This window comes from Lepidothrix coronata, unplaced genomic scaffold, assembly GCF_001604755.1.
Source record: "Lepidothrix coronata isolate B3197 unplaced genomic scaffold, Lepidothrix_coronata-1.0 Scaffold239, whole genome shotgun sequence".
Classification (NCBI taxonomy): Eukaryota; Metazoa; Chordata; class Aves; order Passeriformes; family Pipridae; genus Lepidothrix; species Lepidothrix coronata.
Genome location: NW_016690419.1, coordinates 279,404 through 301,721, shown reverse-complemented (window position 1 = coordinate 301,721; position 22,318 = coordinate 279,404). Strand labels below are relative to the sequence as shown.

At 40.9% G+C, this 22,318-nt stretch overlaps 1 protein-coding gene across 1 annotated transcript in view; it reads left to right on the top strand.

Moving 5' to 3' along the window:
• ZNF804A (zinc finger protein 804A) overlaps window positions 1-20,549 on the top strand; it is a 152,556-nt gene extending 132,007 nt beyond the window's left edge. The window contains exons 3-5 of the mRNA XM_017834770.1: window positions 9,483-9,613; window positions 11,993-12,895; window positions 12,980-20,549. Of these exons, the coding sequence (XP_017690259.1) occupies window positions 9,483-9,613; window positions 11,993-12,895; window positions 12,980-15,365 (3,420 nt within the window). The 3' untranslated portion in view covers window positions 15,366-20,549. The remainder of the gene's footprint in view (window positions 1-9,482; window positions 9,614-11,992; window positions 12,896-12,979) is intronic.
• Window positions 20,550-22,318: the final 1,769 nt, after the last annotated feature.

The following is a 22,318-nucleotide window of genomic DNA, read 5'->3' as shown; positions in this document are numbered from 1 at the left end:
AGTGAATCATCTTGACCACAGTGAAAAGCTGGTAAATGACAATGGACACTGGTTGGTGTTGGAGGTTACTGGGGTGAAGAGTCTCAGAGAACTCAGAGGTGCCCCATATGTTATTCATGCAGAAAACAGCAAAACAGTCTCCAAAATGAGCAAAAAAACCAGCTTTAACATCTGAGCCATCCAATGCTTGTGTGTGCTATCTATTTTGTGGCTTAATCATCTCCCACTGGAAAGCCATTCTAAAGGGAAATCAATATTTCCTCTCCAAAAAAGTTCTAGAGGTGACCTTTCTGTGAGAGTTTTTGGTGAGGAAGTTGTTGCTCCTGAGAAATGGTTTATGGAATATGAACGTTACACAAACAGGAATTTTTCCATTAGCTTAGAGCTTTCTGGGTGGACTTGAGATGGGATGTCGTGGAGCTCTCCTTATTTTTTCATGGGAACTTGTAACTGGCCAGAAAATAAAGCACAAATCAACATTTCTCATTTGGTGCCTGGTGGTCACTGAAAAGATCACAGGAGGCAGTGCCAAAATCAGTGTTTTGGTTGCAGCAGAAGTCAAGCTTGTAAATATTGTGTATGTGATGCTCAGGAAGATTATTCTGGATGTATAAACTTCACTGCTGGAGTGAAAGGAATAGTGGTGGACAGTGCTGTGGGACCAGGGAATGGCACAGGATGTCTGAAACAATCCTGCTGGGTTGTCCCTCCAGAGCAGGGAAGAGGATCCGTGGCAGCTGAGGGTAGCCCCACACTTCCAGCCACTTGAGTCTTTCCAGAGGGTTGGAGTTAAGCCCTTTTCTCTAACAGTGCTGGGAATAGACCATTTCTTGACAGGATTTAAAACAAGGCACGTGGGTTTGCATTTTTTAATCCTAATCCTAAATGGTGCAGGAGTGGGTATAAAGGTGTAGTGATGCTTAAAGAAGCAGTGTGTACCAATCTTGTCTTTAATCTTTGTCACTGAAGGAGCTTCCTTAGGCGTTGCTGAAAAATTTCATGGTGAATTTGAAACCTCTTCTCTCCCCGAGCTCACCAAGAGTTTCCCCATTGACTTTAAGAAAAGTAGAATTAGACCTAGAATTATTAAACTAAATTCCATTAAACTAGAGTCTAGCATATGTAACCACTTTCCAGATTTAGAAGCCCATGTCAGCTTAATGTTCCTTTCATTATCTGGTAAAGTTAATTTAATAGGTGAGATGCTAATTCTGTATTTCTGTGTTGTTTCCTTTGGTCTTGTCCTTAATATTTATGGAGTATTCAGCTGATTTTTGCTGAAGCTAACAAAAAAAATCCTCCAGCTTGCAATAAGATCAGGCTGTTACACACGTGGCCAGTAGCTTTCACAGTGAAATATTCAGTGTGCAGCACTCAGCAATTCTGCAGGCTTAAAACAATGTTTTTGCACAATGGCTGCACTGCCATTGTGACATTTAGTCTACTTGAGAAAGCACAGTTATCTTAAAACAAAAGCAACAGAAGTCTTAATTTATGCTCCACAAGCTGTTATTTGTCAAAGTCGTGGAGCCTTGTTCCTGTGTAAGGCTGGTGCTATCTGAATGCTGCAGCAGGGGATACTGGAGGGGGGCACAAATGCACAGGATGGTGTCAAATGAAGTGTGAGAAGAGCATTAATCATCACATAATGAAGTATGGGTTTGTTCCTGGCAGATAACTTCTGAAAGAAAAGCGTTAAAAGGAATAGAAAGCTAAGAAATTTCTTTGTCCTTCTTTTTTCCCCTCAAGAGTAATTAGTGAGATATTCATCAAAGATAACTAGCTTTCATGTATCTTACAGGTGCAAGTGTGCAAAATGCTTAACGTTCTGATTTTCCTCATGATTTTGAAAACAATTTTTTGTATAGGTTTTGGGTTTCATTTTAAGCTCAGGTTTAATTTATTTTTCTCCCCATGAACTTATATAGGAAAATCTAACTAAACTCGGGACACTTTACAAGATGCTTTATATACACAAGTATTTAGTCTCAAAAACTAATTGTGTATCGTGAAAAATAATTTCAGCTTTTATATTACCAAATAAGAAAATACCAGTGTGAATTTTCAGTTGCAGAACATAACACATATATTTAATATAAATTGGTGTGTTCTAAATGTAAAAGCTGCCTCAACAGCCCTTTTTTGCAGACTGCACAACAAACTGTACTACTGAGTATTGTTCAAGTGTGCTCATGAGCAAGTTACAATTGTTTGTGAAGATTTGCATCATATCAATTCATTTAAAGTTAATAAAAAAATCTTCCAAATCATGAAGAATCTCATCTTCTCATCACCTGCCTCCCTTTGGGCCCATGATGGGCAGGCAAAGCAATCCCAACCTTCCTTTCCTCTTAATTAATCCCCACTTTCTTCCCAGTCTGGGATGATGCTCATGACAGTGCTAGAAAAAGAGCAGTTTCACTTCTGCTGAATCTACCTATTCAGCAATTTTCTGGGCTCCAAAGACTTGCTATTTTAAAATCCTGCATATATCTCTGTGTTATTAAAAGACCATCAGGAGGGTATGGCTGCAATTTGTGGTAGAAATAGGAGAGGAAAAGGATTATTCACAGCCTGCATGTTCCTTGTCATCTGGAGGGCTTAATATCTCATCATACACAATGTGGTTCTGTTGCTAATGTGTGGAGCTCTTGGTATTTAAGAAAAGGTTTAAATGCTGCAGCTTTAAGTGCAGCTGGAGGCAGAGTTAGTTAGAAACAGCTCATAACTTGCAACGAACTGGAAGTTATTGATAAGCCAGCAATAGATCCGTGTTATTTCATAAATAAAAATAAAGTGAGTGGCCAGTGTGGTCCATAGGCTGATAAGTGAGGAGGTGACTCACTGCAAAAGATGGAAATCTTAAAACACAAAATCTTAGAACGGTTGGAAGGAGCCGTTGGCTTCTCGCTCGCCAAGATGGAGTAAAATGGGGTTTTTTGGTATTCAATTCTTGAATTTCTGCAGGGCTGGAGATTCCTCAGCCCCCTCTTGGTGAGGTGTTCTGGTGCCATATCACCCCAGCAGGAGGCTTTCCCTGGCACTAGTCAGCAGCTCCCCATCAAGTGATAGTAGGCTGCTGTTAAAATTACCCCCCTGTGAGTCTTCTCTTTCAGGAACAGATTATAGCAATTAAGTCCACGGTGGCAGCATGGAAAAAAAAAAAGCAAAAAGTCTATTAATTTCTTTCTTAGCCTGCTTATTTGGGTGCTTGAAATGCTAATTTCATTGAGAAATGCTAACATTTCTCCTTTCTGTGGAAATAACTTGTCTTGCATAGCTTCTGCTAGGGAAGGCCTGTAGCACTAACAGGGGAACTCCTTCTGCTGTCATAATATCTTTTTCTGGAAGCTTTAATTTTTTCTATAATCTTTACAAGGGGAGAATTTTTTTTTTTAATAATAATATGAAAGATCCTGTCATGAAAAGTGGGTAGAATTGCAGACCAGAGCACGAGTGAGGAGATGCTGCCCCGTTGCATTGTGTGAAGGGGAGGGGTCTCCAGATGCAGAACAGTAAAATATATACATGCCCAACAAACCACCAAAGACAGCAGGAACATTGTACATCTTGGATAAGCAATGTTTTCTGCTTTAAATGGCATGTTGCAGTTGCCCATTTGAGCATTTCCAGGTGTTACAGGGGCTGTGATCTGTTCAGTTATTATTTATAATTGATTAAGCTTCTTGTGAAAGATCCTAATCTGGTTTGGTGTGACAAGTGCTTATCTAATGAGTGTGTTGTCGCTGTGTTTGTCATACCATAATTCACATAAAGAAGCAATAAACCATCTCAGTTAACAGGGAGTTATATCTACAGCACTCATGCAGTATTCAGAGACAGGGGAATATGCACACCTTCTAGAATAATCACGGGCAGCTAAGAAATATTAATACTCATTACATATCGTACAGATTTAAAAAAAAAAGGCACAAAATTGCTTTATTAAAAGCATGTTTTATGTCATATACAGATTTAGAGGGAAGAAATATTTAATTTGTTTTAAATAAATCCAGAGGCTAATTTTGTGCCACTTCCATGACAGCACTGGACTACCAACCCATGTTGCCCATGCTTAGTTAATTAACAAATTTTTGAAGGGCAGGAAGGAGCTGGGGTGGACTTCCAGCTCCTTTCAGGGTGCAAATGGAGTTACAGAAAGCACAGGAGCTGGGGAAGCTCCTCCTGGCCTTGGGACACACATGTAGGACTGAATGTCCCATGTCTTCACGGTCCCAGCCTGTCACTGGCAGGGCAGGTGAAGCAGGAGCAGGTTTGTGCCTTGCTCTGCTCTGGCAGGTTGGTCACCAAACTCAGCAGCTTTGAGTATCTCATAGTTAGGTAGCAAGAAAAGGAAGTTTTATTTTGATGAGTTATCTTCAAAAGCTAACAGTCACATAAATTAACGATTTAGTGACTACTGGGAATACAGTCATTTTTCCTGATGAAATAAAAAGACAATAAAGCAGCAAAATTTGATGTCATGGCTGTTAAATTCTGTAATTTTATACTTCCATCGATCAGAAAATGAATTTATGGTCTCCGTATTTTCAGCTTTGTAAAAGTCTGTGTAATTTAATTGTTAATCTAAGGTCAAAAGTGAATTAGCATAATAATACCTGAACTGCACTGCCCTGAAATCCCCTGATAGGCATCTTTCTGACTCCTGCTATTATAAAACTGTTCCCATTGGTTCTTGACCCTATTAAAGTTGTTCCTAGATAAGCTTTGCAAGGGTAGTGTGTGAGAGCCTCTCTGAATAAGCAGTCCTTAGATGATGCCATTGTGATGGGGGGTGGCTGGTTTTTATGTGAGATATTAAGGCTACAGAGAGAGCCTCTATCAAGCCTGTATCAATCCTGGTGCTTGTTATGATCTCCCCTTTGTTTTCACAAACTTTGTTAGAAATTTCACTGCTTTTCTTCAGAGTCCATTCTGACAACATTAAATTATACGTTCAAAGATATAAAATTGTTTGAGGCTGGGTTGTTTTTCCCCCTCCTCATAGTATTTATCGTATTTGGGTACATTGTGTTTCACTATTCAACCTTAATGTGCTTTTGCTGTCCTGGGTATATTGATTAATTAATGTCTTCTCTCTGTTTTGAAAGCCTGTTAGTTTTAGGTACTATTGTTACCAGTGCTTAAATCTTGAGTTATAAAAAAAAAAAAACAAAAAATCCAACAACCACTTAGCAAGGTGGCAAAAGGCTTGTAATAGTGATGTAAGAAGTGCATTTAATGCCGTAATGTGTCTTTGGTGTTGAGAGGCTTTGATCCAGGGAGGTTTTTCAGACACCTGGCTCTGGTAGCAGGATCTGGTCTTGTGGTTCTTATATTATAAAATACAAGGGAGAGTTAGGAAACTTTTTGAAAAGCACCGTGATGAAGTGAACTGTCTCATGTGGTAAATGGGGAAATGAGGACAAAGGTGAAGTGACCAAAAACGGGGTCCTCTTGGAATCCACTTGGGATTCCTTTGATTTTTGTGATGGTTACCTTCCACAAGGAGTCTGGGAACACCACAGCATTATGCCTCTGAGTGAAATGCAGCCACACCTGAGTTTGGACCTCACATGGCCGCCTCATGTACAGTTTCATCCTGTAAATCTTCCTTTTCATCTGGACTCGCAAACCTCAGCTCAGCACGACGTCCTGGGTGTGCCGTGGCTGAGTTTTTTAAAAAGAGGTGGAATGTTTCTGCTTCAGGCCTGGTGCTACGGTTAGATTGGTTAAACTAACCCGGCTTGTGGCCCAGAGAAAGCAGCCCAGTTGCAGGATCACGTTGCAAGGCTGGAGAATCGGGGTCGGGCTCCCCGTTGCTGCGAGCTGGGCGAAGTCATCTGCAAAACGACGGTTGGTCCGTGCTCTGCACCTTCAGAGTGGCAACACGGTGTACCAGGATAATGATGAAGGCATGTAGGGTCTCCTGGAGAAATGTCAGTTAATTATTCATTGTGAGCTGTTTGTTGAACTCTCGCTTGCTGGGTCTCACATGTTTTGAGCTGGTTTGTAAGCAGAGCAAAATACAGGAGGGAATCCAATGCTCTGTGTCTGCCTGCTAATTATTTGCTTACTGATCCATGGAAAAAACCCAAACATAACAGTCATTAAACTAGGTATTGAAGTTAGCGTTAGAGAATAGCTCTGCCACGTGGAAAGGCAGAAAAACTTTTAAGAAAAAGATGTTTTGTAGGAATAAGTTGCGCTTTGTTTTTATCGCAGCTATTTACTTTGAACAACTTTTGGGGAGTCCTTCTGAAGCTCAGAATGCATGGACTAATGGTGTTTTATGTATAATTGGGTAGTATCTTATTTTCCTTTGCATAATTCAAGTGAAACCAACAAATAGCAAATAAGGGCAGCATAAATGCAGTGCCAGCAATCCCTAGCGTGACCAAGTGCAGTAAGGGAATGCAGGTGGGGAAAGTTTATCAGATGGTTAAATAAAAACAAGTGGAAAATAACTATAATATTAAAAAAAAAAATAGAAGGGGAGGCATTTGCTCATTTAGGTGACCTTTTATTTATAGGAAATGGAATTTTTTTGAAACCTCAAACCAACTTGCGCCGGGTGCATGTTTTGTGGTTTAGAACTAAGAAAAGTTCCACTTAGACACATGCACTTGCAGAATAAAGTCCTTGGGAGTTACCAAGGTATAATCCTTGCAGATTGTTAAAGCTCTCCATGAAAAAGATTGAGATACCAGTTGTAAGGAAAAAAAACCCCAAAAACAAAGCACATTGTTAAGTAGTTTATCTGCAAAGGGCCAGTTTTCCATACAGGAAAGGGTTGGTGTATCTGACAGGAGGTCTGACAGAAGGGGAGCTCTGGAACGAGCAGTTCTCCAGAAGAGGAGAGCAGGCAGTCTGACATGAAGGCTGTGCACACAAAACTCCTGCCAGACTCCTATGTCTTAACATTGACACCTACTTAGAGCCACCCAAGGAGAACAATTTAATTACCTAAAAACTGAGAATGGTTCCCCCCTAGCAGGTCTGTTATGTGCTAAGCTGATAACGACTGGTCGAGATGAGAGGCTCAGATCAGTGGAATGATGGTTGCTTAGCAATTCTAGGCAAGAAATGCATCTCCCCTTCCTCCAAGATCACATGAGATACTTTTGCCAACACCATCCCTGTTCACTGTGAGCAAGACCCTATTCACACCCTGAAACATGGAGCTGTGTTAACTTCAGCACTCCTGAGGGCGTGGAGTCCTCCTAACTTTCATCAGCAGGAGGACTAAAAGGGGTCAGAATCTGGTCAGAATCAAATCACTCCTTATAATCGTCCTGGTAATTATAGAAAAGTACTGCTGCTGGGAGGTGGTTATGGATTTGTATACACCCCAGCTGCTCCTTTTTAACCTTCTGAGAAAGCACTCTATTATCTTCCTTGTCTTCTCTTACTTTATCACCTACTTCTTTCCTTGGGCGTTGGAGGGGAAAAAAAAAAACCTGAAAAATTATTGAGCTTCACAAAATGCGCTGAAATCCTCTCTCCGAGTGCCAAGGGCTGGAGGTGGGGAGGGGAAGGAGCAAACTTCATCCCTTCTCTCATGTTCTGAGTACTCAGAAGTTGCCTATGAAATGAAGTACTTGGGGTTTCATAAGTGGCTAGTGGGGAGCAGGGTCAGTATCATGCTATCTGCAGGAAAACAGGAGTGCACAGCGGTAAGGAGTGTTCTGTAAAGGCACTTCACATTCAAGTATTCTTTTTCTGGGAAAAAAAAAGTTATACATTTAGTTTTGAGTGTATTTATAGCTGTATAATGTGTTAGCAGAATAAAGCAAATTTCTATAACTCTATCTAGAAAATACAAGTGGAGGAAGAAGTGATTACATTTCAGATTATTTCTCTCTATCGAGGATATCCAGTTATTTGGAAAATAATGCAAAAATTGAAAATAGAGAGTATTATTTATTTTTTTCTTCGAGTTTTCTTTCTCAGCACGTTTCTCCATATTTATTTCCTGCCATTAAATGGACTGCCAAGGTTGTGTTAGCATCATCCAAAATGGCAAAGATGAATTCAGTGTGTAAACGAATCACAGAGTATCTCAAGTTGGATGGGACCCGTAAGGATTATTGAGTCCAGCTCCCTGCCCCTTGCCAGAACCACCTAAAACTAAACCATGGGACCAGCTCTGTCAGCTCTTGCCAGGCTTGCTGCTGTGCCCACTTGGCAGGCAGGTCTGTTCCAGTGACTGACCACCCTCTCAGTGAAGAAGTGAATGACAGTATGTGAGGGGCATTTTTCTGTGAATAGGGAAAATAAAAACTCACAGAAGAGGTGGAATCAAAAAAATTGAGAAGGAGCAGGAGAACAGTACTGGTAGAGTTCTGCAAACTCTGTGTGTATTTATGATGTGCCACCAGCAAGAAGAGAAGTTTGGTGTTACTGCTTTTACAAATCAGTGTGGCCCCTGTCCATGGCCAGTCATTACCACTTGGACACTAAAACAGGGGCAGGTTGCTGGATTCCTCCCAGAATCATGGGATTACCATCTCCTAAGTTGATGTCATCTGACTGTGAGCCATAACTGGGACACACTGATGGGGTTTGGGACCTACTGGACCAAATATGACAGGAAGAATTAGGGAGGTCTCTGTGTACTGTCTCTCTGTGATATAAAGAAAATGATATTTCCTTTTCATGTGGAGAATCAGAGCTGTGCACTTTCATTTCCCTCCAAAGAAAAAGGCTGGACATAAAATCAAATGAGATACTGGGTTGATCCTCAGTATCTGTTTAACTGCTGTGTCAGACTCCAGTGTGAGCAGGAAACAGAAGCTTCTTCAAAGGGACAGTCTTCCCATTTCAAAATACAAGATTTCTCTGACCATTACGTCCCTTGGGGATCCCTGCTGGGACAGGACCCTTTAACATCTTTAATAATGACCCAGATGGCAGGACAGCACACTCTCAGGAGCTTTGCAGATGTTAGCTTGCTGAGAACATGGCAGGGCAGGTCCAGAGGGACCTTGGCAAGCTGGAGAAAAGGGCTGACAGGGACCTCCTACAGTGACAAATGTAATGCCATCCCCTTGGGCAGAAAAATTCATGATTTAATACAATCTGCGGGTTCAACAGGCTACAGAGCAGTTTTGCAGAAAAGTTCCTGATGTGGTCTCATTTTTTATTGATACCTCAAAAAGCAATTAAGCTGCGAGGAAGGTTTTAGGGAAAAGTCATGAGCACAATTCTGGATGAGCATTGCCACGTCCTACTGAGGATGGTCCACATCATCACAAAAGCTGCAGTAAAATTTCCTGGATTGTTTCTAACCTAGCTAACCTGTCTCTAGCACCTCTGTGTATTTTGGTTACTCCCTTGAAATGCTTAAACTTATTGAACGGGTCACTTTGGTTAGGTTCAAAAATAATTCGTGCCATGAGCGCTCACCAGCGAGTAACTGTCAGTGTAAATGTTTCTCATGCCTGGGGTTTTTACATGCATTATGTGACTGTTTCTTGCAGAGACTGAAGGAACTGAAACACAGGGAGTTTGCACGAAATGTAGCATCTAAGTCACGAAAAGATGAAAGGAAACAGGAGAAAGCCCTTCAACGCTTGCACAAGCTGGCTGAGCTAAGGAAAGAGAGGACGTGGTAAGTGCACAGCAGCTGAAACATAAAAAATATTTTAAAATAAGCCCTCCACCGTTAGCTGGTGCTGTGGGATGCAGGGTGTTGGAGTCCCTTGGCTGCAGCCCCACACATGTGTTTTTATGGCATTTTGGAAGCTGTATGTGTACGGTATTTGGTTCACACTGTATGCAGAAATGAATGTTTAACGTTGCTTTTTCAGCTGAGCTGAAATGGCACGTATTTTTAGTTCAAAAAAAGACGTGTTTCATATATATTTCATAAAACCAGGCACATTGGTTGAAAGCTGAGTGAACTAGGTCATGCATTTGCAGGCTGGCACTACTTCATTGATGAGGTGAGGAACACAGTCTGTCTCTCTAGGATGTAACAGATCTCTATGATTTAGGTTTCAAAATGCTTGCCGGGGAAAGCATCCAGAAATGTAGCTTTAAATTTCAATAGCTGTTTTTTATATGTTAAAATGTAAGTGCTCCTTTTTTCCCCAGCTCAACAGAGTGTTTACCTCCCTCTGCAGAAGTGACTCCTTGCTACTCATACATTTTACTGTTGCATCCAAACATACTGTAGAAATGAATATTGAGCTTGCTGGTTGTGACTGAATGCTCAAATAGGACACAGTTCTGACACCGATAAGCCACTGAAAATACATGTACTCATAACATGTGCTCATCTCTCTGGGGGGAAAAAAAAGGATAAAAAAGAGGTAGATGCTCAAGTGCAAATGTTTTCTTTTTATTCAGTCCTCGTCTCACCGGACGAACCAACAGAGAAGTCCAACCAAGTTGCAGCTCTTGTTCAGAAATAGTCTCTTTCCCCCTAGTTTGGATGGTGGGCAGCCTGCTGGAACAGAGTCTGTCTGAGCAGGTGGAGAGGATGTGAACGTTGTGAGGTCTATTTGGCACGAGCAGCGTGACGCATAATGTTTTAATCTTTTTATGATAGCTCATGTAGAGACTCTTCCTCCTCTATCAGTATTTTAACTGTCCAAATTTAACACTTGAGTATATTAGATATTATTCCCCTTAAACACGCTCCAGAATCTGAATTTAGCATATTTCAGGAGAAAGAGGAAAAAAAACCTTACTTTTTCCCTTTTTCCATGCTAGTGAAGCACAGATTTTGCAAGCTTTTGTTGTTTCTGGATTTTTTTTTTTAAATATCTTTTTTCTAGTTCCTGAAGGAGAACTTCTATCTGAGCTTTATTTTTCTACCTAATAATTGCTGTTTACTACCGCTTTGCATCCTTAGAAGTGGGATACAGACAGACAGAGAAGATTTTTTTTTTAAGCTGGTATTTTCTAGGTTGGTTTTGTAGAAGTCACCATTTTATTCTTTTAAAGGAAGGGTTTGTGTGGAGTTTTTAATATATATTTTAAATTTATGAAGAACTGGGCAAGGCAGGAATTCTCATGAGGAATTCATCTCTTGTAAAACTTCTGCTTTAATTTCTAGACCCAGTTGGGTCATTATTCTTTATCTCAGCACTTTTTGGGGTCCTAAATGACACTTGCAGGATTTTCCCAGTGACTCATCATCTAATATTGCTCTGCACTGTAACACAGAATAATTTGGTTCAAACAAACAAATTGTTTTAACATAGGTCCATTACTCCTAGTGTTTAGCAGTTCCTGTGGATCCTGGAAAACTGGCAGTTAAACATTTTTTGCTTTCCTCTTTCCTTCCTATTAAGTCAAATAGAACAGATGGGAAGAGGAAAAGAAATGGAGAACAGAAGCAGACAGTGATAAATTTTTTCTCAAGAGGGATGAATCACTTAATTCACTCCTGTCAGCTGAAATACTCTCCCCAGTTTTATTTTTCCATGAAAGAAATTGCTGAGATGGCGATGGTTTGGTCTGTGAACACAAATAGGATGGGAGCTGCTGGGGGATTGCCTGTGGGCAGAGCAGCAGTCACTGGAATGATGACTAAGAGGAAAGTGCTCCATGAGGTGCTCTCTGTTTTAATACATTTTGTAGCACTAAGGAATGTAAAACCTCCGGTATTTGTAGTAATAGTGTTGTAACCATGCTGGTCTACTGGGAGGAGAAGCAAGATTTCTTGGGAGATATGCAGTCTCTTATTTGGCCAGCCAATGTGTCTAGGAAAAGTTAACTACTTTGTAGGAATATGAGTCCTTCAGCTGGTAACACAGGAGGGAGCTGGGAGCATAATATTTACTCATTTTTTTTCCCCTCTAATACTGGTCAACTGATCTTATTATAAAAGATGGCGTTTTTTCAAACATTCTAAATCCACATATCCACAGATTCCTTGTCTTTCCTGAAAAAACTCTCTTAGATACCAGTGTAATACCACGTTTCTGTCAGCAGTTCTCTGAAAGGTTTTGACTCAAAAGAGTTTTGTTTTCCTTCCTAGTGCTCCTGGAAGCGGCCCTATGTTCAAATCCACTACAGTGACTGTGCAAGATGACTGCAGTGATATCCCAAAAAGTGCTGCCATGGATTCTGCCAACCAGCAGGATTCCAGCTGTACATTAACGCACGATGCACAGAACTGTAAAGACGTTGCTTCTGTTGTTCCTTCCACTCCTGGGGATGTGTGTGGTAATAAATCCGATGCTAGCAAATGTGGAGATCAGGTTCAAGGAGCTCAAGGACACAGAGTTGGGTTCTCCTTTGCTTTTCCTAAGAAAGCAGCAGTGAAACTGGAGTCTTCAGCTGCTGTTTTCTATGAGTATAATGACGAAACTTCTATGGAGCACGGATTTAGCAGAAGGAGTAGGTTTATTCCAGGAACGTGTAACCTTCAGCCTCCTTCAGCAGCAGAAATAGTTGTATGCCCTGAGGAGAAACAAAACTGTTTTCACCCACTGGTGGAAAAGTGCACAGACACAGCAGAAGCCCCTGAAGCTCAGGATGCAAAAGAGCTGGCCAGTGAGGAGAGCAGGGTGCTGGAGAGTCCCTCCTTAGCTCCTGCTCTGTCCCACTCAAAGCAACTGGTGTCCTCAGACACGGGGGGCTGTGCTATGGATGTAAGCGGAGCTGACTTACCGGAGCAAACTCTGCCCGTGGCTGTGGACAGCGCTCAGGTCCTGCCCCTGGACAGCAGTGGGCACGAGCTGCAGGCAAACAGGCCTCTCGTGCAAGAGGGTGTGGAGGATTGTTTATCTCTGCAGGACCTTGCGGAGGAAAACGACAAAGACGGGAAGAGCAATCCATCCACAGCTGAAACGGAAATAAAGGATCCGGGGGCAGATGCAGTAGTTTCATCACCGTCTGAAGAAGGTGGTAGTGGAGCCTCAAAAACCAAACCAGACGTGTCAACCCTTTGTTCCTGTTCTTAGCAAATATGGATCAAATATTCTTCAGTGGCCATCAGAAATGTTAATTTACACAAGTACAGACCCATCGATNCATGTCAACCCTTTGTTCCTGTTCTTAGCAAATATGGATCAAATATTCTTCAGTGGCCATCAGAAATGTTAATTTACACAAGTACAGACCCATCGATTTCTTACAGCTGTAATCCTTTATATTTTGATTTTAAGTCATCCAGAGCAAGTGACAGTCAAGAAAAGCTCAAACATCAACCAAACATACCTCATTTGCACCATAAAACTGAATCTGACCATATCTTAGTCTCGGATTTTACAAATAAACCTACTTCAGAGTGTGGTGATTATGAAGCAGAAGTGAATAAAAATGTGTGCAACTATACAATACCCCTTATAAATGATGTTTCCCTTTTCAGAAATTGTGACCTTGCAAAAAATCAAAACAAAGTGTCCTTGGATGACTCACTCAGAATTAGAAAAATAGAAAAGTATCACATATCTAAAAACCACTTACGACAAAACACTGTGATAGATGAGAAATATAACAAAGTCTGGATCAAAGAAAGCCATGAAAAATGGCTTCACAAAAGCAGAAAAAGGAAAAGGAGAAGAAAATTATGTTGTTGTCATCATCATCACTGTGGGGACACAACGGCAGCAGAAATGGAGATGTCTCCAGTACCTGAGAAAGAAATTACTTACAGAGATGAAAATAAATATCAGCACCTCCAGAATAACGCAGAGAAGTGCAGACACGATGCAGGGAGTATCTGGTTGGCTACAGGTGAGATACAGCAGTCACATCCAAAACTTGGCATTGAAAATGGTCATAAGAGAGTCGTGTCTGCATCAGATCATGTACACTGGGACAGAGGCTGGTGTGACTTTTGGAGTGCAAAAAATAGTGGCCAACACCATGGTTGTAAACGACTGCACAGAAAGAGCAGAGCAAGCTCTCGGAGGCAGGCAAAGCAGCTGGCTCCAAGTTCCAGGAAGCACAGCCTGAGGCACTTTAAAACATGTTGTAGCTGGAAAGTCAGGAGGTCAAGCTGTAGCCCAGAGCATAAATGTTCAGGACAATGCAGTGGGGAGAAGGGTCCGAGTCAAAACCAGTCCGTAAAGCGAGGTTACAGTGTTCTGACCGAGGAACCTGAAAAATGCCACCGCAAGCGGAGGCAGCACACCTACTCCTCTTCATCAGATGAGAGCTCCTGTGGACAGGCATTATCAGCAGAGGAATATCTAAGGCAAATGTCTACTTTAGTTACGTATCACAAAGCGAAAGGGAAACACAAGAGAAGGAAAACTAGAATCCATCATGTTTTCCTTGACAGGAATGCAAGAAGCGAGACCTCTGGACCTGCCAAAGAAAATTCTGCAAGTTCTGCGTTAAATATTTTGGGGGACTTATTGGCTCAAGACAATCTAGAGGAAACTAATGCAGATCCCAAAGCTGATGGTGCAAAAGATACAGATGAAACAATGGAGCTGGAGGAAAGCAAGTCACCTGTAGAAGGTGATGGTTCACACGTGCTGGAAAACGATAAACTGGCGGCGAGTGCAGCGATGGAGAGCACACCGGATACGTTTGCTGATGTCATTGCGGGCTCTGCTGCTTCTGTTCCTGAGCACAGTGCTCCGGCAGCTGCCGGCACACAGGATGTTCTGCAAGATGAAAAGAAAAAAGAAAACGTCACCAGTCACGAAAATCAAGCTCGTTACAAAGTTCCCCTCTCCAGCAGACATTTGGAACCAGCTCCTCCTAAATCCTATCTTTGCCATTATGAGTTGGCCGAGTCTCTACCGCACGAGAAAATGAGTGAGGTGACCAGTGAGTGGGTACAGTGTAATCCTGGCATATTTAGCAGCCCGCCACCCTTGCCATTCAAAGAAGCACATGTGAACAGTCATACCTTTTTGACTACCGAGCAGTTAATAGCCCCCTTCCCCCTGCCCGATCAGACATTGATATTCCCTCCCGACAACCACGAAAAATTCAAAGAGCTGCCGTCCGAGGCGTATCAGCAGATCGTGCCACAGGGCGTGCTGGCCAACAAAGTGAAGTTCGCCTTCCCCCCCGCGGCGATGCAGCCCCCGAGCTCCCCGCTGCAGCCCCTGCCCCTGCAGCCGCTGTGTTCTACCTCGGTCACCACCATCCACCACACGATCCTGCAGCAGCACGCCGCCGCCGGCACGCTCAAGGTTCTCCAGCCCCACCAGCAGTTCCTCTCACAGGTCCCGGCTCTTTCCAGAGCGCCTTTACCTCATCTGCCCGTGGGACCGAGGCTTTGCCCGGGCGGCCACGCTGCCTTCGTGGCCCCGCCGCACTTGCCGCTGCTGCCGCCGTCGGTCCTGCACCCGACCCAGCTGGCGTTTCCCCCGCTGCCGCACACCGTCTTCCCGTCCCTGCTGTCCCCGCACCCGGCTGTCATCCCCCTCCAACCTCTCTTTTAGGACAGGGATGGGATGGGGGAAGGACCCTTCGGCCAAACGGTCCTGATGTTCCACGGTCCCCTCAGCTTCGCAAAACGGTTCTGTGAACTAAACTGGTTAAAATGCCTCGTTCCTTGGGAAGCATTTACTGTAAGTATTATGATGCAAACATTCTTGGCAAGTTCAGACCTGTACTATAACTAAAGCACTGAACAGTCTGATACTAATTATGAACTATATATATATATATATAAGTGAAAATCATGTCTTAGAATATGTATAATGTATATAAAATATATTTATAGTTCTATAACTTATGTTGTAAAGTATTCACCTTTCGTTTTTTATCTTTGTGTATTTGCACCTATTTAATGTTTAGACAAAGCTGATGCACTATGTTTTGTACTATGTTCTCTGAAACTGTAAATCTAGTGACAAACTATCTCTTGCAATAAATTTTTGTTAACTACTTAAGTATATCAAAAATCTTTCATTACAAGCCTCATGGATGTTGTTCTTCCATGTCCTTCTGCAGCTGAATGGCATCTTTTACCCCTGTTATGTTGGGATAATCAGGTTTCCCACACGTCAGTGATTTATCAGGGAGGTTCAGAGGCCAATACCTTGAGGGCAGCTGTCTTACCGAGCCAGAGAAAGGGTAATAGATGTGTTTGTGTTAGTGGTTTGATGTCACCATGACAAATTTTGCCTACTTGTGGTATGTGCACAGATTGCTGACTGGTGGAGCTAATCCCTTTTATACTAAACCACAAACAGACGATGTAACAAATGTAACATGGGTAGCGGAAGGGGGGAAGAAAAAGGGTAATGTTGATGTCAGTTTGACTTCAAGAGGATGCTGCTCGTAGCAGCAAGGAGGGGAGGTCTGGGTTCCACCCAGCGTGCTCTGTGTGATGGCACATGGCCCTCAGGGGGGTGGATCTGTCTGAGGGAGGGCCTTGCTGCCTGTCCAGTGTGTGGAGGGGGGACCAGGAAGAGCTTTGCTTGGGAAACCCACCAGGGTTTGATATAAATTCTTACCTCACTTCGCCCCTCTCTCTCCTGCAGCGTTTCGCTAAAGAAATAGAATAACACAGAGTAGAGACTAATTAAAGTAATAATATACTGCCAGTATTTCTAACTGTACTACAGAGACTTCTCCCTACCTCTGCAGCCTTTTTATTGCTGTTGAACCCCACCCAGCTTTAGCCAGTGAAATCTTCTCATTTGCTTTGGCATGAGATATATCAGACCTACGCCTGTGATGGTCAGGAATAAAAGCAGGAGTCATTCGGAGGTAGAGTCATCTCTTTGAGTTAAAATGAAGTGTTACCATGTGAGTGAACCTAAGGATTTGCAGCATGATGGTTAGTGCTAGTAGTAGGCCCTCCATAACAAAAGGGCCTCCCAATAAATTACTTCTTTTCACCTTTTTATATAGTATAATAAAATCATGTAAAGCTGAACTGAAGGAATAGTAAATTCAAAGTATTATTAATATACATTGCATATTAATAGCTACAGATGTTAACCATTTGGAAAGTAATACTATATCCTAAAACATATATTTTCTGCATCTAGAGCTTTAGAACTTACCTGTATCAATATTGCATGTTTTAGCACAATATTACATTAAAACTATAGCAAAAAACATCTTACCACTAAGATCACAAGAGTCAGCTATTCAAGATTTCCATGTTGTGCAGTTGCAAAGGGCTAAACTACATTAATAAGCAAAAAGTTGGTAAGAAAGAGCAGATGAGCAGTCAGGTCCTGGAGAGCAGCTCAGATCCCCTGCCTGAGGCTGCAGCATGGGGTGAGATGTGGCTGAGCACCCCGCAATGCCACAAAGAAAGTCTCTTTTCTCTAGTTCTAATTTCAGGTGAACGCCCATTTCTATTTATGTGGTACCTGAAAAATGTAGAAATAAGTGAGTTTATACTGCTTTATTTCAAGAGTTTGCCTACATGACGTGTGTGTCTCCACTGCCTCCCGTGCTGAGCAGGTGCTGGGCATGGGAATCTCTGTTGGAATCTCTGGGAGGGGATGTACTGGCTGCCCTCTCTGTTGCCTTGGTTGACTTGTGCTGGCTTCTGCATTTCTGCCTCCTCCGTGGGAGTCAGCACAGACAGTCCCCTGGGTTCTGGTGTCCCATCAAAGACAAAGTCCACCTCATTTTATAGCAGTACACTTAAAACAAAGAATCCACATAGGACAAATGTGATTGCACGTTCTGGCAGGAGATTAAAAAAAATCACCAATTTAAAATTTTCAGTTTTAAAGTTCTCTGAAAAATCCCATCTATTAAATTGGAGGTCTACATTTTTTCAACAAAATGTTCCAACAGCTTCGAATTCTACTTTTTTTTCTTACAATATAAATTATTTTTTCTATATTCAGTTGTTAAACAGTTTTAAGACATTTCACAATTCTTTATTATCTACTGTAATTGCTGTTCAATAGTGTATAAACTACTTAAAATAAAAGACTAATAACCATAAAATGTAACAGTTTTCTAATATGATATTGCCTTTAATGCTAGAACTGTTTGTATGTGTGACTTCATATGTAAAAGCAAAACCAGTATAAAAATAAATCACAAGTAAAGTTTAAAATTGAACACACTAAATTAAATTGCCTAATAAAATATTCTTTTGAGTTTCTGTTTTATTATTAAACATATAACTTCTAGTAAGTTATATAAGGATAGTTATTCTTTTATATATTTTATCTGGTATTTGAGATTGTGTGTTTTTGTTCCGTAAATTGGTAGTCGGATTTATAAGCAAAAACTATTGCAAATGCTAAATAATTGAATTTTTATCCTTCTGAAAAATTCGACCAAATTTTTTTTAAATCTAAGACATTAAATTTTGAATTTACAAATTTTCCCAGATCTAGGGTGTCTATGCTCCTGGCCAGTTTGCCAGTTTTTAGAATTACTGGGCTCACAAATGGCAAGAATTAGACCTTCAGACCTGAGCCTAAACGAGGTTATAGATTTTGTTAAGTGATTTCCCGGACCAGCTCTGCGGAGAATTACCTGAAAAGTTAACCTGTTCCACTGAGATGAGAAGAGGATCTTTATTTTGGTCCTTGGAAAGTTGCAATTTGCCCAGCCTGACCTTCCTGGGACCTTCCATTTCTCAGGTAACAACAATGGTCTAGAGGAGCTTTTGGGCGTGAAGGGACATCACTGTGTCACGTTGGTATGGGCAGTTTGGAGTAACTGGACTCTTGTCTGTCTCTCCTGTCTGTAAGTACAGTAGAATTTTTGAAATGCTACCAATACATGGAAAGAATCAGATTATTTCATTTCCTCCTTAAACTGGAATCTACACGAGCTGTCAGCTGCTGGGGAGAAATCACCAGATTTCAGGTTTTGCAGGAGTGAGCAAGGGGCTGTTGCAATATTTTTAAATTAGTGTGGCTTACTATCTACATGTGTATATTATTTTATAGATCACTTTGATTTAATATCTCCAGCAGGCATATTTTTGTATATTATTTTCTGTGCCCCCTTCTCCTCTTTACTTCAGTTGCAAACTTTGGGGAAAGAAACACGTTGTATGGAGTGTTTTTGAGTGAGAATGTGTTTATCTTTTGGTACAGTCAAACAACAGTGAAATCGTTACAAAGTCTTCTTTACCTTCAGTGTTAACTTTTTATTAGCACATAAACTTTTACCATTGTAAAATAGTCATTTGGATGTGGTATTCAAACGAGGCTTTAAAGGACCACTGGGACATCCGTTTTTCTTTAATATATTACTGTACATGATAATGTGCTGCTTATGCAACATGTGGCTGGGATTTTTCTGACAAGTTCATTTTCTGTAAGTGCATTTTCCTCAAAGCACACGTTTGGCGTTATGATAAAGTTTACTTTATTTGCTACATTTAAAATACATCTTTAAGTGTATTTGTGCAAACTCTCCATGAGTGTAAATCACTGTACAGCTTCTGGCTTTGGTGGGATTTCATTGGTTTGTAACCCCCCGAAAATGGCTCACGTTGCAATGCTAAGGGTTTTGTTAACTTTTCCAGACTGAGGCAATACCTTATGACCATGTGAATGTATTTTGAAAACAGTTATTTGTTTATAACTAAGCTGGCAAATTTTAATCCACTGGGTATTTTGCCACGGTGCTTGTAGTCTGCATGTCCCAAACTCCATACATTCATTTTCTGGTCTCCCTTACTGTACATTGCCTAAAGGCTTGTATATATGTAGCAGTGCACATATTTATGCAATATGCCTACCAGTTGTAAAATATTACAGTGCTATAATAACTCTCTTTATTGAAAGTAAAGACATTTGTACTGTATAAAGATCATTTAATATTTTTAAATTAACGTGGCTTACTATCTACATGTGTATATTATTTTATAGATCACTTTGATTTAATATTTGCAGCAGGCATATTTTTGTATATTATTTTCTGTGCCCCCTTCTCCTCTTTACTTCAGGAACACTGTAAAGTTTTCTCTTTTTCTGTTTCTCTGTGACTCAGATTATCGGAGTTTATTGGAATTTATCTATTTATGAAAATGAACCAGGCTTTTTTATTACTTTCAACTGCAATAATTAGTGAACCAACTTTAAGAATTATGAGACATCCTATTTTTAATTCAAGCTTCTGTTTTATTTTATGTATTTTATAAAAGCTTTGGAGAATTTCTACCCTGGGTCTAAATTTTGACTTGTTAGTGCACTTCTGAAACCAATGGAGTTTAAGGAAGCTTTGCTATTAGTATTACTGAGGATTTATTTTGGCCTGGGGTAGTAGTGCTCTTTATTTATTAAAACTGCCTAATATTTCCTGCTTTCCGTTGAATAATAATTTCATAAGGTATAATGAGGAGCACAATCCAGTAAAGAAAAATTAATCCATTTTCAATCAGTCGTCTACCTCCTTTGTTGTAAAGGTGTTTATGTAATTAATGACCATAAAGGTATATCTTTCAAATCTCTGCTCTGTATTGTCAGTGTTTGGAAACACGTACCTGCGCCTTCTCTTCTGATACCAAAGAAAAAAAATCAATTAGTGAAAATATTGGATTTTCTACCTGTACGTGCTCATTTAGAAGTTTCAGTAAGTAGGACTACATTAATGCAATATAAGGTAAAACGATGTATCAGTAGTCTTTATTTTTGCTGGGGTAAGATCAAAATGTGCAAATCCATGTAGAGAAAAACATAATAATTAAGCAAGTTCAAATGTGAATCCACAATGAATATAATAGTATTCCTGATGAGAATTAAAGATGGTTACTGTTAAATAAGCAGTGGTGTTTGTTTGATATGAATGAGATTTTAAAACGGAAATTCTATTTTTTTTCCTCAAAAGAAGCAGCAAACAGAAAAATACTTCTGAAAATATGTGGGTTTATGTCAGCTAGGTAGGATCTGTGTACCTTTCTCGTGGATGAGGAACAGGAAGTAAGTATTGGACATTCAAAATCCTACACGTTATAAAGAAACATCTTGCATTTCTAGTTCAGTTGTACTTTGATTTAGGCCAGTGAAACCTGGAGGAAGAATTAAGCTAAAATATAGGAAGCTCTACCTCAAAAAGTCAAGGTCTTCTTTTTGGATCATAAGAAATCAAATAGATATTCATTTAAATTAGTATGTTTGCACTACTGTGAATATAAAGAAGGTGAAGCCCAACTCAAGTCCAGATTTCCTCTTGTCACGTAGCTTAGATTTAACAGCCTTGGTAATTTGACCCAAAACCTTCTGGCATAGTCTTCCATAGTCTTCCAGAAATGACTTGTGTGTCACTGGAGTGCTGGCAAAAATGACAGTAAAATCCAATCTCCTTTCTCATGTTAGTAATGCCTGTTGAAACAAAGAGGGAGCAATCAACTGTATAATGTGCTGAAAGGAGGAAACCTGAATTGGCCAGTGCCTAATTCATAATTTTACTTGTGGAATTGTAGTTGGAAATGGAAGTTTACTTGCGTTTTAGTGTCTATACGTGTTCAGGTGTGCGTGTGTGTGCTGGTGCGCTCCTGCTGGTGCTGGTTCAGGATTCTTTTTTTCCAGGTGTGATTTTTGTGCCTGTCATTATTTCGTGGTAAGAATAGCTTGTTTGAAACGTTCGTAGCAGAAGGGAAGAAAACATTCCAGGGAGGAATATTGACACAGAATAATAAGGGGGAAAAAAAAGTGATTACAGTATAATGAACCCATCTTTTCCTCTCTAGGGTGGAGGGAAGTTGCAGGAAGTTACTTCACCTGCTTTTTATTGTCTGGCTCTGTTTTGTATCATTTTACCACTGAAATTACCAGTGCTGTTTGCCTTGGTACGCCCTTTTCTAGCTGATCTGTCAATCCATCAGTGTCAAAGAAAAAAAAAAAGCGGGATAATAAGAGAAGATCTGCATTCAATTTGCTCTTAATAAAGTCCCTTTTCTCTCTGGAGAAATAATTCACTAGAATGAACCTTCAGTGTGCAAAATAAGCTCATTGCTCTCCCTGCCACCACCTACAGCTTCACTGTTTGCTCACCTTCTGTTAACTTGTCATTCTTTGGGAGCAGAAGAAATGAAAAGGAAGGTCTTTTTTCCATTACCACCAGTTTAAGAACTGGGTGCAGAGGAAAACGTTGGAGGGTTAACCATGTGCTTCCCAGCAGAGGTGTTACTGTAAATGGAGAGTGTCACATCACTGGGTATTTATTTTTCAGTTCTTTTCTGCTTCAGAATGGATTACAGCTGGTCTAAAAGAAGCGTAGAGGCACTAGGGCAAAGTGGTTTAAGTGAATGAGGCATTTAAAAAGCAAGGTGCTTTGCTGTCAAGCCCTGCTGAGTTCTCTGCATTGCAGGCTTTTGGCAGTAAGAGCTCACATACAAAACCAGCCAGTGTCTGGGTGGGCGAGGAAGTGGATTACCCTTGTGTCCTGGGGAAGGTGATCATTGCATTCCCATTTGACCAGGCAGTTTGGTAGAACAGGGTGGAGCACGTTC